At 40.6% G+C, this 18,677-nt stretch overlaps 2 protein-coding genes across 6 annotated transcripts in view; one reads left to right on the top strand and one right to left on the bottom strand.

The window, feature by feature from the left end:
• Positions 1 to 4,273, bottom strand: part of LRRTM3 (leucine rich repeat transmembrane neuronal 3) — a 372,911-nt gene extending 368,638 nt beyond the window's left edge. For both annotated transcript variants that reach the window (XM_029609719.1, XM_029609720.1), the window contains exons 1-2: positions 3,876 to 4,273; positions 2,032 to 3,563 (exon numbers count right to left, since the gene is read on the bottom strand). In XM_029609719.1, the coding sequence (XP_029465579.1) occupies positions 2,032 to 3,563; positions 3,876 to 3,879 (1,536 nt within the window). In that variant the 5' untranslated portion in view covers positions 3,880 to 4,273. The remainder of the gene's footprint in view (positions 1 to 2,031; positions 3,564 to 3,875) is intronic.
• The window catches only part of CTNNA3 (catenin alpha 3), a 2,257,234-nt gene that overhangs the window by 1,081,311 nt on the left and 1,157,246 nt on the right, over positions 1 to 18,677 (top strand). The window contains exon 1 of one of the 4 annotated variants that reach the window (XM_029609717.1): positions 1,019 to 1,169. The exons of the other annotated variants lie outside the window; for them this stretch is intronic. The gene's annotated coding sequence lies outside the window, so the exon portion shown is untranslated. Of the gene's footprint in view, positions 1 to 1,018; positions 1,170 to 18,677 lie in introns of those variants that run through there. 4 annotated transcript variants of the gene reach the window in all.

An 18,677-nucleotide genomic window follows, 5' to 3' on the forward strand; every position in this document is an offset into this window, starting at 1 on the left:
TTTTGCTCTTTGATCATTAAATTAACATTTCATTATAGTTAAACAAAAATGTGTCTTACTGGCAATTCCTTCAATTATGATGCTATCCACCAGGTTTTATGCTTTGCCAGCACATTGTAAGGTCATTTGTTTTGATTTCTTTCTATTTGTCTGAAGTTAAAACTTGAAGAATGCACTGATAGGGAAGCTCATTTTCTTTCTTTAATTTATTACAAAAAGAAACAGCTTAGTATGAAAACATGTATTCCTGCCTGGACTAAGATATACAATTTGCCAAAATGAATTAAACCAACAAAACAGATTTTTAGATTACAACATTTATATTATTTAACAGACAATGGGGGTAATTTTCAAAAGGTTTACATGCTTAAAATTGTGTTTTACACATGTAAAATGCACTGTGCATTTATAAGTGGACTTTTGAAAATTGCTATGATTGATGCAGTTTTTACACATATAAATATCCTTTTGAAAATTATCCCCTAAAATTTGTAAGACAGGAGTTTTAATTAATCTAATTTAAAACATGTCCTGGCGCCTCTTTTAAAGGCTAGTGATAATGTTTTTCCAATAGAAAATAATGGATTTTTTGTTGTTGTTATTGGTAAATCAGGAGATTATTTTGTAGTGGAGCAAAACTAATGAATCCCTTTAATACCTAAAAGCAGAACTGTTTTGTAATAGCAAAACTTTTGCCAATTGCTTTAATAACTGCATATCTGGATTATAAACTGCTGTCAGGATTTGCCATTTCTACATGTCCTGGTGAATGACTGTGCATTAAACTTCAATACCTTTGAGCCAGAGGATTAAGCAATGAGGATAAATCGTTTCATAGTTTTTTCTTCAGAAAGCATTGCTTATGCCTGTGCTCTGTGCTGAAGTGATCTTTTTTTTTTTTTAGCATTAATCAGGACTTTTCTTTTTACTATTTCAAGCTGTTTGTGTCTTGTCCTTGTGAATATTTAAGTAAGCTGTTTTATTTACTGTACATGCATAGCCTATGAGAGCCAGCTAAACAACAGAGCTGAATAAATGAAGAAAGAAAAAGAAAGGAAGCAAAACAACATATTTGGTAATTTCAGAAGATACACTGGAGGCTTGGACAAAGATGAAAGCTCATAATTAGTCTCCAAAAGTATACAGAAAGTAGTCTTATCATTACTAAGGTACATTTATGACATCCTTAGCATCAAAAGAATTTTTGCATCTTATTCAATGCTCTTTGTGGTTGGCTGCTTCTCTGATAGGAAACTGGGTTTCAGGAGGTTTGAAGAGCACTAAAACCTGCTGTGCTGTCTCAGATCAGATAAACAGGTCTCAATTAGTAGGCATTTACTCCCAAGCTCTGAGATCCTTACCTTGATGGCTAATATAGCACAAACAAAACTTTTATATTCTACCTTTTCTTGTATGCTTCATTAATCCTTTATTTCATGGATATTTTAAGCTCTCTGGATGACAGCAGCTGATTTCCTTACAAAGCTCAGTATGAGACCATTATAGAACCATTTAGCACTGCATTTTGATAGTGATTACATTTTACATTCTGTGGCACTAAATATGTCTTAGGTGTAGGCCATTTCTTTAAAAACAAATGCTGAAGTAACCCCAATTATTATTTTTAAATGCTGAAATTAATGCACACTTTTTGCAGCAACCACATTTTAAAACACTGAAATCCCCCTTTCACATACCTGGCAGCATATGTGGCTGACAAACTCAGAGTAAGTTTTATAGCAATAGCAAGTGGAATATGAATGGTATTGCATTATAATATGATATGTACAGTAGATATTTTATTCAACCAAAGACACAGAGTTCACATTGGCTGTCGTCTTTAAATTTCAAGGAGTTGACTCATGCATGAGAGTAAAATAACCAAGTATAATGAATGTATAAAAAAAGGACATGAACCTACTATGGCAGAAGCAAAATAAGTTCCCCTTTATAGTCACTAGAGTTCAACAAAGCTCTACTGTTTCCCATCTAATTTTTTTTTCAAAGCTCTTTTATCACAAAAGGTCATACCTCACATTCCCTGGAGCCTGATTTGCTATAGGTGCAGGGTCCTGTTCCATTCAGCAGCATCTCACTGGTTTCAGTGTTGGTGGGTTTGTAATCTACATAGAACTCCTGTGTAGTGGGAGTCATTTGTTTCAGTGACTGCCTTTTCTTTTTCCTGCGTCTCCTCACGAGGGAATGTTGCTGCAGCTGCTTTATGCTTGCGGGGTAACGCTTCCAGGAGACGTAGATTACGAGCAGGATCACGAGGACTGACAAGAAGAGGGCCACGCTCCCTGCTATGATTTTATGGAAGGAGATGTGCTCTATGTCCTGGTCAGATTCTGAACTGGATTCTGTGGCTCCAACAGTAGGAGGCAGGGGGGGCTTGCTGTCATGTTTAGGCCTTGTGGGTTTTGGTTTCAGAGTTGGCTTCGGGCCAGCTTTTGTCAATTCAACCCTTTCTGTTGTACTTTTGCCACAAATGCTGTAGTTTTTCACTGCATCAATCACATTCACTCCTTGCAGCTCTTTGGGGCTGGCACAGATTATTGTGTTTTCCCTCAGCCCTTTAAAACTTTTCAGCCAGTTTACCAGGGAGCAAATATTTCGACTACATTCCCAAATATTGCCTGCAAGGCTGATGTCACTGAGGGATATCCAAGAGTCCAAAATTTCCTGCCCAATAAAAGTGAGTTTGTTGGAATCCAGGTTGAGGCGTTGTAAATTGGGCACACACTGAAACACACTGGGTCCACTAAAAGCTTCTATTTCATTTCCAGACAAATCTAGTCTTTGTAATGAGCTCCAGGTCCAGGACATGGTTTGTCCTATCAGACTGATTTTATTCCATTGTAAATAGAGGTTCTGGAGACTAACTAGCCGTGGAAAAAGTGCTAGATTGAGTTTGGAAAATTGATTGTGCTCCAGGTGAAGCTCTTTTAACCTGATCATGCCAGCAAAGACATTTCTTGCTAAGCTCCTGATGCGATTATACCCCAGGTCCAAAAGTTCCAGGTTGCGACAGTCTTGAAAGATTCGGACAGGAATTGTTCTGAGTGAGTTAGACCGTAAATGTAAACTCTGCAGTTTTCTCAAGCCCCTGAATTGCTCAGCTCCCAAAGACTGCAGCTCATTATACGATAGATCCAAGTTCCTTAGATTTGTCACAGGTCTGAAGGTATTGTTGATAAAATAGGAAATTCTGTTGGAGCTGAGTATTAACTCCTTTAGTCTACGTATTCCATTGAAAGCATTCTCATCAATATTGCTGATATGGTTATGGTCAAGGTACAGCCAGGTGAGCTGGTTCAAACCTTTAAATTGATTATATCTTAATTTTTGCAGGCTGTTATAACGGAGGGATAAACCTATACAACCAGCTGAGATACTTGAGGGTATTTCTTGTAATATTTGAGATTCACAATACACCATTTTGCCTTCACACCTACATCCCTTAGGGCATCCTCGTTCAGCAGCAGAAAGCATTGTCAGTAATACAGTAGGGGCTATTACCAGTGCTACCGCTGATCCGCTCAGTAGCCTAATTACATTGAAACCTGGAAATAAGAACAGCTTAGAAAAGTTATCTTCCAAATAAATAAGGCAGTCTTGCCTTTTTTTTTTTTCATGCCAGTCAATGCATTTTAATTTGAAATGTGTCAACTTTGAATTAATGTTCCTTTCTCTCATATAAAAAAAAAATCTCTTCTGTATGTTACAAAAACTACAAATACTGAATTGTTTACCCACTGATAAAATTATGACAAAACAAAACAAGTATAGACAATGTGTAAAATAACTAAAACATAATGTATACATAGGGTATATCTATGCTGTGAATGAAAAGGTATAAAAATGACAAAACGTACCCATCCTTTGTGTTGTTCAAAGGTCGTCTTTAGGTCCCTTGTTTTTGCTCAGGGTGCCACCAGCATGACAGCCCCTGTCAGCTGCACTGTAGTGAGTCAGGGCTTGCTGACATCCAGAAAGAAAAATTGGACCCCTTGGGAGATGGATAGATTTTGGAACATTATTCTTTGCCAACCAAGCAGAACACTTCAAGACTAAATAAATCCCAATGCAGTATTTGCAGCAAAACGTCCTAATCTTCCTAGGTAATAGGATCTTCATGGATATTGCGTTTTTGCATTTTTTACAGTTGGAAAATCAGACTTTCTAAAAATCTCCCCTCAGACAGAACCATGATATTTTCCTTTAAGCAACAGTCAGCTATCTGAAATCACATCTGTATTCCATAGTCCGGCAGTTGTCATAGTTATAGCACCCGGTTCAGACAGGAAAGCTGTTGCAGAGCAGAGAAGGCAGGAAAACCCTGCACAATGAACAAGCTCTGTTCACTTCTGCATACGGTCATTCTGAAAGCTCTCTGACTGTTGCTTTGGTTTCAGTGAATGCAGTCTTATGTAAAACTGCCCCCAGTGGTGAAGAATATTATGGGCCTGTGTAGAAATGTCTTCCCTTTTATCTTGTAAATGAGGGAGCTCCTGTCTAGTGAGAAATGAACCATTATTCTGGGTGGCTAAATAGGGACACAATGGTCAAGTTTAGCTTGAACTGGTGAGATATGGATCTACAGAACATATTCTGATATTTTAGTATCTCCTTTTCATCAGATATAATTTTTTTGTACAGCAGAACCTTCACTGATCCTTTCCTCCAATAGCTTATTCAGTTTTTTTTCTGAATGTCAAATTTGATGCTTTCAGCTTAGCCCCTGACTTTTTGTGGTAAAGCAGTGATGACTTTCACAGCAGCACACCAGAAACTGTTTAGTTTTCTTGCCATGGAGTAAAGGTCAAATTAAAAACAAAATTTAGAGAATTAAATGCAGATGTGATACAGTTTTAGCTGCACATTAGGTAAGGTTTTAAATGTGATCATTAACTTGTCTAGGCTAAGGGATAGAGATTGTTTCTAATATATTCAGCACTCATAGGACAATATATAGCACAATATTCTCTGTTTTATCACAGCATATTTGTTTAAACAGCTACATTCAGTTTCCATATAAATGAATTAAAAAGAATAAGAAAATAAATGAGATAGTTAATGCATACTTTAAAATTTTTTACTTGCTCCAAGTACATATGTTCCTCCACCTCTTTTCATAAGTACACAAAGACACACCGGGGGTCAATATTCAAAAGATTTACTGGGCTAAAACTGGGGTTTAGCATGATAATCTGTCTGTTTGAAAATCTGGGTCCACTAACCAGCTGAATTCGGCAGATCAAGTTCACAGCAGGATTAAAAGGGGGTTAAGTTTGGGGAAAGGTTTCAGAATTTAGCTGGTTCGCAAATAACAATGCTAACTATCTAACAACGTCATTCATCAAACCGCAATCTGGTCTTATCGGGTGTGTTAGGGTCTTATCACGTGTGATAAGGCTCTACCGCATGCAATACCAGCCGCATAGCAGTGGTACAATACAAATTAGGGGAAGGGGAGGTAGTGTGGGCGGGGTTTGGGCAGAGTTATGTCCCTGCAGCACTGTGGGTGATAATGTTTTACACATTATCTCAGGCAGCACCGCGGGAAATAACCACACTTTTCCCTGTGGTGGAGCTATGGGTGTGAAAGTGTGTGGCCTGGCTGTAACTGCGGTGGGCGAAAATGCACACCTGCAATGTGGCCAGGTGCACAGTTTTGCCCCCACTCCTTTTTTTTAGTGCGACTCATCATTCTATAAATATAGCAGAATGATGAATCTAGACCTAAACTTGGCTGGACAAATCTAGGCACTGCAAAAGCAGACCTAAATCTGTTGTGCAATATCTTCCTTAGTCTCTATACAAAAAAAGAAATGTCTTCCCCCACTCCCCCCAGTGCCAACTCCTATCCTTCCATCCCTCCATACCCATGATTTGAACAAAAAAAAAAAAATGAAGTGCCCGCTAGTTTCCCCCACTTTCAAGATTCTTGTCCTACCTCCCCAAACCTTATTAAACTTGACATGACCTTCAGCCGTCCTTCCCGATAATTGACCCCCTCCCCTGAGAGCTGACTCAAAAATAACCACCTTCTCTTCACAACTCCCCAGGAAATGCCAAATACTAAGCCCAGGTTGATTGGACAGGAGAACTTACTCTTGCCTCCTATTTGCTTGGCATCCAGTGTTGCTCTGACAACGGTTGTCAGAGCAACGCTGGAAGCCAAGTGGACAGGAGGAAAATGTAAGTCATTCTGTCCTCACAAGCTGAGCTTAGTCTTTGGGGGTTCCTGGGGATGGAAGGATGATAGAAGTTGGGAAGGTAGGGTGGTTATTTGATTAATTTTTTTAGTATACATGTGTGTGAATGGTGAATTGGAATTGGATTTGTTGTTGGGGGTCTATGTGTCAGCTGCACAGTATGTTGTGTGATGGAGGTATGTGATATATGGAGTATGTATGTGTCATGTATGTGTGTGGGGGGGTATGTGATGTGTGTGTGAGGGGGTATGTGATGTGTCTGTGTGGAGAGGGTAGAGTGAGTATGTGGAGGTGAATGTGTATGTGGGGGTGTGGGGATGGGGACATGACGGGTATGTTTGCATGGGTGAGGTGAGGTGGGGTAGGGGTTGACAAACTCTCTTCATCTTTTTCCCTCCTGTCTCCTTTCTTTTCATCTTTTCATCTCATCTTTCTTCATCTTTCCCCTTCCCTTCCCCTCCTTCTTCTCCTCCCCTCATTCCCCTTCTCATCACTCTCACTCCTTCATTTCCTGCCAGCACTGCTTTTCGGATCATCACATGGGCCTCTTCAGTAGGTGCATGGTTGGGGGCCTGAACTCTCTGACAGCTCTGCTCTTGTGGCAGTCTCCACGGCTTTTTTCCTTAAGCAAGCAGTGGGTGTTGCCTCAGGTCTCCTGCAGCCCTGCTCTTTGGGTCACCGCTGTTGCTCTATTTTTTGGGTAGCAGAGCCCAGGAATCCCTTCACTCTACTTTTTTTTTTTTTGTCTTAGAGAATGGATGTCAGGTCTGGTCTGACCCAGCATGGCACATCATATCTTACTGTTCTGTTGTTGTTTTTCTCTGCTCATCTGTTAGTCTTGTCTGACATCAGAATACCAGACAGTATAGGGATACAGACAAAGTGAAAAGATAAACACTTTTTTTCATAAATCACACTAAGAAACAACATTAGAACCAAACCAGACCCAGATCTGCCACAATGATGGCCTCCATTACCTCTACTAGCAGGCCAGCCTAGGTCCTACTTTACCAATTCCTGCCTCCCACAAAACCAGGGGTCTGCAACCTTTCAAAACAGAAGAGCCATTTCATGGTTTTTCTTTGTCCAAAATATTTTGAAAGCAATAACCTTGTTGTAAATCAGGATACTCATGTAAATTGTATCTTCCTCTCTCTCTCTCTCTCTCAATGTATGTCTCTCTCAAATCTCTCGTAGATCCAACATTCTGCCTCAGTCTTCAATATCCCCAGAAGTCATCATCTTTCTTACCTCTCCAATCTCTAGCACTCACTCTGTCACACAGTCTCCCATCCCATTATCTCAGTCCCCTAATTCTCAGCTTTCTCTCTGTGTCACCATATCGCCAGCAACAATGGGACCATCACAGTCATACATAAGAACAGTTTATTTATTTATGAACTTTTTTATACCGACGTTCGTGAGAACATCACGCCGGTTTACATAATAACTCACAGAATGGAAAATACAAAAAAACAGGCAGGGGGAAGGGGAGCAGGCAAGAAGAGAGGAAAGAAGCAACAGCGGAGAAAGGAGAACAGAGGGAAGAAACGAAATAGGAACAAGTACCTCGGGGGAGGTACAGGTAATGATAACTTATTATATAATCAATAGCAGAGCTCTACAAGAGTACAATAACAACAGTACAGACTGTACTGGGGTGAAAGAAAGGGGGAGGGAAAAGCAGGATAAATTAGTGAAAAGGCCGCATAATAAGTACAATAATAACAATTTAATAATGATAGGACATAAAACCTTCACTGAAAATACACTATGAGGAAAGTTGGAGATCATAAAGGGGGGGATTATATAAACAAATTCACAAAGTACTATGCTGGCACAATCACAAAATACAAAGATTCACAGTAAAACAAGTTCCTTAAATACAATACTGGGTCAGATCAAGGGTCCATCAAGCCCAGCATCCTGTTTCCAACAGTGGCCAATCCAGGCCATAAAACCTGGCAAGTACCCAAAAACTAAGTCTATTCCATGTTACTGTTGCTAGTAATAGCAGTGGATATTCTCTAAGTCAACTTAATTAATGGCAAGTAATGGACTTCTCCTCCAAGAACTTATCCAATCATTTTTTAAACACAGCTATACTAACTGCACTAACCTAACCATTTATTTATTTATTTATTTAGAAACTTTTATATACCGGTATTTGTGGGGACATCATACCGGTTCACATAGTAACTGAAAGATTGGAAAATACATTGCAACAGGGGAATGTAACTGGGCAACAAATTCTAGAGTTTAATTGTGCGTTGAGTGAAAAATAACTTTCTCCGATTAGTTTTCAATGTGCCACATGCTAACTTCATGGAGTGCCCCCTAGTCTTTCTATTATCTGAAAGAGTAAATAACTGATTCACCCATTCTAGACCTCTCATGATTTTAAACACCTCTATCATATTCCCCCTCAGCCGTCTCTTCTCCAAGCTGTAAAGTCCTAACCATCTTCTCATACCCGGCAGTCACTCTCTCTTTATAATCCCCATTCCCTGCTCTGGATGCTGGGCTTGATGGACCCTTGGTCTGACCCAGCATGGCAATTTCTTATGTTCTTATGTCATTCTCTCTGCCTTCCCATCCATCAGCAGTCTCTCTCTCTCACACACACAGTCTCGCCTCATTCCCAACAGTCCCATCAACTCCCAAACCTCTTTTACAGTATCACACTCTCTCTCAGTTTCCCTCGCTCTCTCAGTACCCCCATCCTCAACAGTCGTTCTTTAAACCTACCACCTCCAGCTGCCATTCTCTCTCTTAGTCCCCCTCAACTCCCAGCAATCACTCTCTCTCTTTCATTCAATCCCCCTACATCTTCAGCACTCTCTCTCTCTCCCTCATCCCCAGCAATCAGTTTCTCTCTATCTCTTCTGTATTCCTCTCATCCCCAGCAATCATGCTCTCCCAATACTCACTCATCCCTAGCAATCATATTCTCAATGCCTCCATCATCCTCAGCAGTCACTATCAGTCACCATCCTCAGCCTTTTTTCTCTTTTCTCATGCCATTGTGCATCAGCACCCCCATAACACAGTTAAATTCAGGTCTTCAAAAAGCATTGTGTGCCACAGGGTGCAGATCCCTACACAAGACCAATGCCGAAGCAAACACCCATGTCTTTTTCATGTTGTATTAAATGTTTTAATAATCCCCATAGCCACCAAGGTTAGTGTGGCTACTGTAAAAAAATAAAATAAATAAATCCTCCATGTTTATTGAAGTCTGAGCCTTAACCATGCAGTCCCTCCATACAGATCTTGGAAGCCCAGTCTCTTATACTACTGCTGCATAGGATTGTAACTGCTGCTCCTTGCAAGTTACCCAGTGCTTCATTATTTTATTTATATATTAATTTATTTGCAAACATTTGATATTCCACCTTTGGCAAGTCAGTCACAAGGAGGATTGCATAAAAACAAAGAACATACATTCTCTGGTACAAACTTAGGGCCAGATTCATTAAGGCTTTTCTCCTATTTTGTGTCTATGGGAAAATCCTTAGGGGTAGATTTTCAGAGCCCTGCTCGCCTAAATCCGCCCAAAACCGGGCGGATTTAGGCGAGCAGGGCCCTGCGCGCCGGGAAGCCTATTTTACATAGGCCTCCCGGCGCGCGCAGAGCCCCGGGACTCGCGTACGTCCCGGGGTTCTCGGAGGGGGGCGTGTCGGGGGGCGGGGCCGGAGCGCGCGGCGTTGCGGGGGCGTGTCGGCAGCGTTTTGGGGGCGGGTACGGGGCGTGGCTACGGCCCAGGGGCGTGGCCGCGCCCTCCGTACCCGCCCCCAGGTCGCGGCCCGGCGCGCAGCAGGCCCGCTGGCGCGCGGGGATTTACGTCTCCCTCCGGGAGGCGTAAATCCCCCGACAAAGGTAAGGGGGGGTGTAGACAGGGCCGGGTGGGTGGGTTAGGTAGGGGAAGGGAGGGTAAGGTGAGGGGAGGGCAAAGGAAAGTTCCCTCCGAGGCCGCTCCGATTTCGGAGCGGCCTTGGAGGGAACGGGGGGAGGCAGCGCGGCTCGGCGCGCGCAGGCTATACAAAATCGATAGCCTTGCGCGCGCCGATCCAGGATTTTAGTGGATACGCGCGGCTCCGCGCGTATCTACTAAAATCCAGCGTACTTTTGCTTGAGTCTGATGCGCAAGCAAAAGTAGGCTGATCGCGCTTCTTTTAAAATCTACCCCTATGTGAATAAGATACTTAGATTGTGAGCCCTTTGGGGACAGTGAAATATATACAGAACCTGAAGGTACTCTGCCTTGAACTGGCTGAAAGGCGGAATATAAATAAAATAAATAAATGTAGTGATGAATAAAAACAAGCATATTACATAACAAATCTGCTTCATTTTTTTGAAAGGGTTAATAAACATGGATAAAGGTGAACCGGTAGATGTAGTGTATTTGGATTTTCAGAAAGCGTTTGACAAAGTCCCTCATGAGAGGCTTCTACGAAAACTAAAAAGTCATGGGATAGGAGTCAATGTCCTTTCATGGATTACAAACTGGTTAAAAGACAGGAAACAGAGAGTAGGATTAAATGGTCAATTTTCTCAGTGGAAAAGGGTAAACAGTGGAGTGCCTCAGGGATCTGTACTTGGACCAGTACTTTTCAATATAATATATATAAATGATCTGGAAAGGAATACGATGAGTGAGGTTATCAAATCTGCGGATGATACAAAATTATTCAGAGCAATTAAATCAGAAGCAGACTGTGATACATTACAGTAGGACCTTGCAAGACTGGAAGATTGGGCCTCCAAATGGCAGATGAAATTTAATGTGGACAAGTGCAAGGTGTTGCATATAAGGAAAAATAACCCTTGCTGTAGTTACACGATGTTAGGTTGCATATTAGGAGCTACCACCCAGGAAAAAGATCTAGGCATTATAGTGGATAATACTTTAAAATCGTCGGCTCAGTGTGCTGCAGCAGTCAAAAAAACAAACAAAATGTTAGGAATTATTAGGAAGGGAATGGTTAATAAAACGGAAAATGTCATAATGCCTCTTTATCGCTCCATGGTGAGACCACATCTTGAATACTGTGTACAATTCTGGTTGCCGCATCTCAAAAAAGATATAGTTGCGATGGAGAAGGTACAGAAAAGGGCAACCAAAATGATAAAGGGGATGGAACAGCTCCCCTATGAGGAAAGGCTGAAGAGGTTAGGGCTGTTCAGCTTGGAGAAGAGACGGCTGAGGGGGGATATGATAGAGGTCTTTAAGATCATGAGAGGTCTTGAAAGAGTAGATGTGACTTGGTTATTTACACTTTCCAATAATAGAAGGACTAGGGGGCATTCCATGAAGTTAGCAAGTAGCACATTTAAGACTAATAGGAGAAAATTCTTTGTCACTCAACGCACAATAAAGCTCTGGAATTTGTTGCCAGAGGATGTGGTTAGTGAAGTTAGTGTAGCTGGGTTCAAAAAAGGTTTGGATAAGTTCTTGTAGGAGAAGTCCATTAACGGCTATTAATCAAGTTTACTTAGGGAATAGCCACTGCTATTAATTGCATCAGTAGCATGGGATCTTCTTAGTGTTTGGATAATTGCCAGGTTCTTGTGGCCTGGTTTGGCCTCTTTTGGAAACAGGATGCTGGGCTTGATGGACCCTTGGTCTGACCCAAAATGGCAATTTCTTATGTTCTTATGTAAAGAGTAAATAGCATGATGCCACTATAAAATATGAGGTAAAATTTAAGACGATATCTTAGATGTGAATGATACCTCAAGATAGATAAGAAAAGTGCTCATGGGCTAGATTGGATAGCATTGGAATTAAGAACATAAGAACATGCCATACTGGGTCCATTATGCACAGCATGATGTTCCCAAAAGTGGCCAATCCAGGCCATAAGATCCTGGCAAGTACCCAAAAACTAAGTCTATCCCATTGCTGATTCCTGCTGCTGTCTCCTCAGTCTGTGGTTCTTGTATCCTGCCCTTCCTGGTGTGAGACATTCTTCGGGTACCCGCTCCTTGGGGGCTCTCTCCTGTCTCTGGCTATCCGCTCCTTGGAAGGCCCTGCACCTCGGAAGCCTTGCCTGCCAGCTTCCTCGCTCCTCGGGGTCGTTCCTGGAACTACACTGCTTCTTGGAGCCTCAGCGTTGGTGTACCCCACTCTGCAGGCCATTGCCTTTCTACTTCAGCGACTGTGCCACAGTGGGAGGTTTCCTTCTGCCCCATTGTCCATGCCCCAAACTGACATCACACAGAGGTGACCGGGATGCATAAGAGCAATGTCCCAGCCCTGTGCACTGAGGGGAAGAGAGAGAGAGAGATTACCACCCAACGGAGGACTGTTTTCAGCTGGTGGAGCAGTAGGAGGTTTCCCTCCTGCCCTGTTGTCTGTGCCCTGAACTGACATCATCCAGTGGTGACCGGAATGCATAAGAGTGGCGACCCAGCGGTGCATCACTGTCGGTGCACTGTCGAAGCTGAGCGCCAAAGGAGCGCACCTCTTCTGGAGGATTTTGTTTCTTCCTGCAATCTGGTTAAGTCTCTGTTCTATGGGAGGGAAAAGGAAGGGCAAGTTGTGGACTTCTTTATCAACCTCCTCAGAAGTTCAAAGGTTAATAGACAGCCACCTGAAGTGATTGGTGCAGCAGCTTACAGAGGGCATGAGTGGAGATGCCTCATCTAGTTCTGGGGCTTCTCTAAGCCCAGGCCAGAATCTACCATCACCACAACCTCCAGGTCAGGTCATCCAAGCTTCTGCTGTGCAATCTCCTATTGCTGTAAATTCAGTGACACTTCCCTGAATAAGCCAGGAGGGGGAAGGAGAAATAATTCAGCAATTTGGTTCAGTTTCATTGAATAATATAGAAGAACCCACTCAGGTGACATTAACGGATGTTTGGAGATCTGTGGATAAGATGGATAAGACTTTATCTAGTACAGTCCAACAGTTTTCCAAGTATATGGGAGACTCCAAGGTTAAAATTGAAAACTATGAGGCTATTACAAATACTCTTGTCTAATCAAGTATTTACATTGCTGGTATCTACCTTTTCTTTTGTTAAATATTGTTTTCTTTTGCTAGAAAATGTTCAGAAGGCAAAAAAACCCCTAAGTTTTTCTTAAATTTCCTGTTACAAGATTGCTTTCACCCCATGAATTGTTTAAAAATATATTCATGAGGTTTTAGGTTTTCTCCCTGATAAAGAAATATCTATCTCAAAATGTTTTTATTTTCCTATCTTTAAGAAAGAAACTAGAGAAGAAGGAAAACTGGATACCTTAATGGTCACTAGTTCAAATATATCTATGTTTTTAGAAGCCTCTAAGGATTATATTCCTGTAAGGGATACTTTATTGATCTCTTTTTGTGCTGAGAAGGATAAAAATTGGATTTTCCCAAAATATTTTTCATGTAAAGATTTCTCCTTTTGTGTGAAGAGGATTCAAATCTTCCCAGATGTAGCTAGATCAACACAAATTAGGAAGAAACTGTTCCTCCAGTTATGACAAAAATTTCTTGATTTGGGAAGGACCTGCTATTTTAAGTTTCCCTGTAAATGTTTGGTTCAACTTCAAAAAAATAGGTTTATATTTATGGATCCTGTTCATCTTGAAATTTTTATTTCTGATAAGAATAAATAGTAATAGCCATTTCTTGGTAGGAATGGTGGTGTTTATAGATTCATAGAGATAACAATCTCATTTCCTTTTATTTTTCTGTTTTTGTTTTCCTAATCTCTTCCCCCAATAATTTCTTATTTGCTTATTTTTTGGTCTATGAGGGAAGTATAGATTATTACTATGTCAGATCATAGATCAATATGTATTAGTTATGCTTTTTTTATTTTCCCTTTTTCTGCATTGTATTTGAAAAAAATGTAATAAAGAATAAATTATTTTAAAAAAAGACAGAGCAAGAAAGAGCAAAATGACACCACCCTGAAGTTAAAGATAAGTAGTAAATATAAATCTTTGCCCTGCTAAATGTTTTGACAAGAGAGTGATGAAGTTTTGCATTAAGAAACAAGGAAGTGATTAACTTTTGCATTAAGAAATTTTATTTGCATATAAAAGAAAAAATGGAACATTTTCATAAAACAAGAAAAAGAAAAATTCATATTATATCGGTAAAGTAGCTTGAGCACAGGAATAGCCATAGAGTGGCTATAACCTTAAATCACCGTAGCAGACAAAAAGAGCCTACCACAAAAAGTTAATATTCCCCTTTTTTGGTGTTTTGTAAAATATGGACTTAGCCAGAGAAATGGTGGGATTTGAACCTTTGAAGCTGGCCAGCAGCTAAATATGGTTCTCATGGCGCCCCCCCATAAATGCCTACCTGGATAAAAGCACTTGATGTAGGGAACGTCAGGATTCAGGTAGTAGAAGGAGGCATCTCTGCTGTAAAAAGGGGAAATTCTGACTGAATAGTCTGTTTTCTGGAAGTTCTGGACAAAGTTTCTGCTGTACAGTACAGTGCAAAGTTGGTCAATTCTGGTCCTCATGAGCCACAAACAGGCCATGTTTTCACAATGAATATGCTTGAGAGAGATTTTCATGCACTTCTTCCATTGTATGCAAATCTCTCTCATGCATATTCATCATGGATATCTTGAAAACCAGGCCTGTTATGGCTCTCAAGGTTTGGAGTTGGCCAACCCTGGTGTAAAGGAAGACGTGGCTAAATAGCCATGCTTCTTTTTTTTTTACTCTGTTTTGGAAGGCAAAGTAATAAGATTCAAGAGCTATTGGTATGCTGTTCCAAATTTTGGGGGGGCAAAGAGGCTGTATGTGGAAAGTCTTGTACTTCTATGGTTTGCAGAAGTCAGTGGAGGGCATCATGGTAGACTCATTTGAGAAGATCAAAGCTCCTTAGAGGGGGTATAGGAGAACAGAAATTGAGAGATATATTCTGGAGCCAATTGGTTCACATATTAAATATCTTACTTATGATTGGTAGCCAATGTATCTGACTTAAGATTTTTTTATATAGTCAGTAGCCTTTGCATCTACCATAAATCTAGCTGCCACATTGAAGAAGTTGGATGTATTTGAGGTCATATTGAAAGATGCCACTAAATAGGGAGTTTCAATAGTCTATATGCTTGGTGATCAATTAAAGTATTATCATTCTTTTGCTTCTAGGGATCCTCTGTGTTTATCTCATGTTTTTATGATTTCCATTGCAATTTTTGTCCCCACAACTCTTTCTGAGAGGACATTCCAGGTATTCACTACCCTTTCTGTGAAAAAAAGAAAATATTTCCTGATATTGTTCCTGAGTTTACCCTCTTGGAGCTTCATATCATGATCCCTAGTTCTTCAACTTCCTTTCCCATAAACCAGGTTTGCGTTTTGTATAATTATAAAATACCTCTCAGGTATTTAAATGTCTCTATCATATCCTCTTTGTCTTGACTATCTCTAGGGTATGCATATTTAAGTCCTCAAATATTATCTCATATGGAGTAGATTTTTAAACTAGCGCGAGTGCGTCCATGTGCGCACGCTACCTGGTGCACGCACATGGACATGCAATTTTATAACATGCGTGTGCATGTTATAAAATCAGGGGTCAGTGTGCGCAAGGGGTGCACAATTGTGCACCTTGCCCGCGCTCAGCCCGCGCCAAGCTGCACTGCCTTCCCCCATTCCCTCCCAGCCTGCTCTGAAATCAGAGCAGCCTCGGAGGGAACTTTCCTACCCCCCCACCCCACCTTCCCTTCCCATACCTCCCCCGCCCTTTCCCCCCCTTCCTTTTTCTTTTTTTGTCTTCTGTTTCAAAACTTACTTCAGCCCTGGAGCTGAAGTAAGTTGTGCAAGCCAGCCAACTGCCGGCGCGCAATCCCCGGCACGGCAGCAAATGGCTGCTGTGTCAGAGGCCTCTGACTCCGCCCCGCCCTACCCCCGGACTGTCCCTTTAGTAAAGCCCCGAGACTTAGATGCATCCCAGGGCTTTACGCGCGTCACCGGGCCTTTTGAAAATAGGCCCGGCGCGCATAACTTTTTGAAAATCCGGCCCATAGTTTTTCATGCAGAACCTTCACACCATTTTGTTTGCCTTTCTCAGAACTACACTTCAGAATAATCTACAAGGCCATTCTCACCATTTTCAAAAACATCCATCAATTAGCTCCAATCGATCTCCATTTCCCCCTCCGATTACACCATTCATCAAGACCGACAAGAGATGCTTACAAAGGATCACTTCAAGTACCCCCAGCCAAAACTACCAGACACATCACGCTTAGAGATCGGGCATTCTCCACAGCCGGTCCAACTTTATGGAACTCCATTCCCCCGGATCTTAGAATGGAACCCAGCATCTCAACATTCAAGAAAAAACTCAAGACGTGGCTATTCACGCAGGCATTTCCTAACTCCAACATTATTTAACTCATCAATCAACACGCTCCGCTAATAATAACATTAATAGCCACCTCTTACAATGTTATTTATACAATGCTAATTATACATATATATAATCATCTGATCTTCATTTTCCTTCTCTCTCCATGTTATTGATTTCCTTGTTATATGTAACTGCTTTTCTGCACTTTTGTTCATATTGTAAAGTTTTATTATTATTGCACCCCTGTTTCTTGTGAACCAGCATGATGGGACTTTCGTCCTGAATGTTGGTATATAAAAAAACTTAAATAAATAAATAAATAAAACTACCTCATATATATATATTCTGAGCTATGTCCTCCAGAACTTAATATTCTAGGTGAAAGCATCACCAATAACCTATTCATCAGCATTATCACCTCCTTTATGCTACTGATTATGACTCTTCCTATACACTCTAGCATCCCTCAGCCTCTGGCCACCATCTTCTCACACTGTTATGCTACATTGATATCATCATAGAAACATAGAAATGACAGCAGAAAAGGACCAAATGCTCCATCCAGTCTGCCCAGCAAGCTTGTGGTAGTATCTGCTGCGCTGTGCAGGTTACCCCCATGCTTATCAGTTTTCCAAACTGTAAAAGTCAGGGCCCTTGATTACTGTCTGAATCCAATTCCCTGTAACTCCTTGCCATTGAAGCAGAGTGCAATGATGGAGTAATATTAACAGTATATAGGCTTATTGGTTAAGGGTAGTAACTGCGGCACCAGCAAGTTACTCCCATGTTTATTTGTTTTCCCAGACCATAAAAGTTGGGGCCCTCGTTGATTGCTATCTGAATTGTATTCCCCTTTTCCCCTGCCGTTGAAGCAGTGAGCACTAATGGAGTTGCATTAACAGTATGTAGACTTATTGGTTAAGGGTAGTAACTGCCGCAACAGCAAGTTACCCCCATGCACTCTTTTCTTCATTTCCATCCTCTAATTTTAGGGATCCACAATTTTAGGGATCCCCTTTGAATTCAGACACCATCACCACAAGATCTTTCTCCTGGTTGCTCCTCATCACCTTCCCACCTCCCATCATGCACTTCTCCCTCAGATTTCTGTACCCCAAATAAGTTTTATATTTGATATTTTTATAATTATGTTACTATTTATGTGTACTATTATATTGTATTTTTTCTTATATGCTCCTTTACCTGCCAAAGCCCTTGAAAGAGAAGTTTATAAATTGATAAAAATAAATAAAAGCAAGAGAGAAACCAAATCTGATATTCACTATCCTAAAATGCAGATAAAAGAAACATTTTTCAGAAATATTTGTATTATATTATAAAAATCATGTTCTTATGGCTAAAGATGTTTAATTTCAACATAGCCAACTTTCTGGACTTAGAAAAGCTATTTTAATTGAAGAAAATCTCACTTTTTATACTATTGGGCAAACATACATTTTAGTACTGATTAGTTAGTTGTGAGGATGAGAGTTTAAATTGAAATGAGCTTTTCTCCACATCAAGGCCTAGGAATCCAAATTCAGAAGCATACTGTTTTTAACATATCGAAAGGCACGCAGCAAAGCCTTTTACATGCAGTGTAATAAAGATAGGAGATAGAAGATGCATTTTGTTGGCTTGCAATTTGGAAAATAACACTAGGTTTTCAACCCCGTTTTTCCTCCTTATCAGTTTAATCCCTACAGAGCTAATATTGAAGCCTCACTAACTTTACAGTTCAATAATTGCCCTTAATCCCTTACATACATATGCTTCTTTGCTTAGGATAGTGGGATTACATATTTTCACAGCAATGTGATACTTTACAGATAGTCTATTTATATATAATAGTATGTGGTACCACTGGGTTTTCTGAGAAATTGGAAGCAGGGAATAAAGGAAAGTTACAATATCAGATAATATACAGACGAAAGATTTGGGAGAGTGTAGAAATTGATTTTACTACAGAAAATGTCCATTTTCAGTTTGAAAGATTGGAGGGTGACCAACATAACACCGGTTCTGAAAAAGGGTTCCAGGGGTGATCCAGAAAACTACAGACTGGATAGCCTGATGTCATTACTGGGAAAAAAAATTGAAACTTTTATAAAGAACAAAATTATTGAACATATAGA

Source organism: Rhinatrema bivittatum, chromosome 7 (assembly GCF_901001135.1).
Source record: "Rhinatrema bivittatum chromosome 7, aRhiBiv1.1, whole genome shotgun sequence".
Taxonomy (NCBI): Eukaryota; Metazoa; Chordata; class Amphibia; order Gymnophiona; family Rhinatrematidae; genus Rhinatrema; species Rhinatrema bivittatum.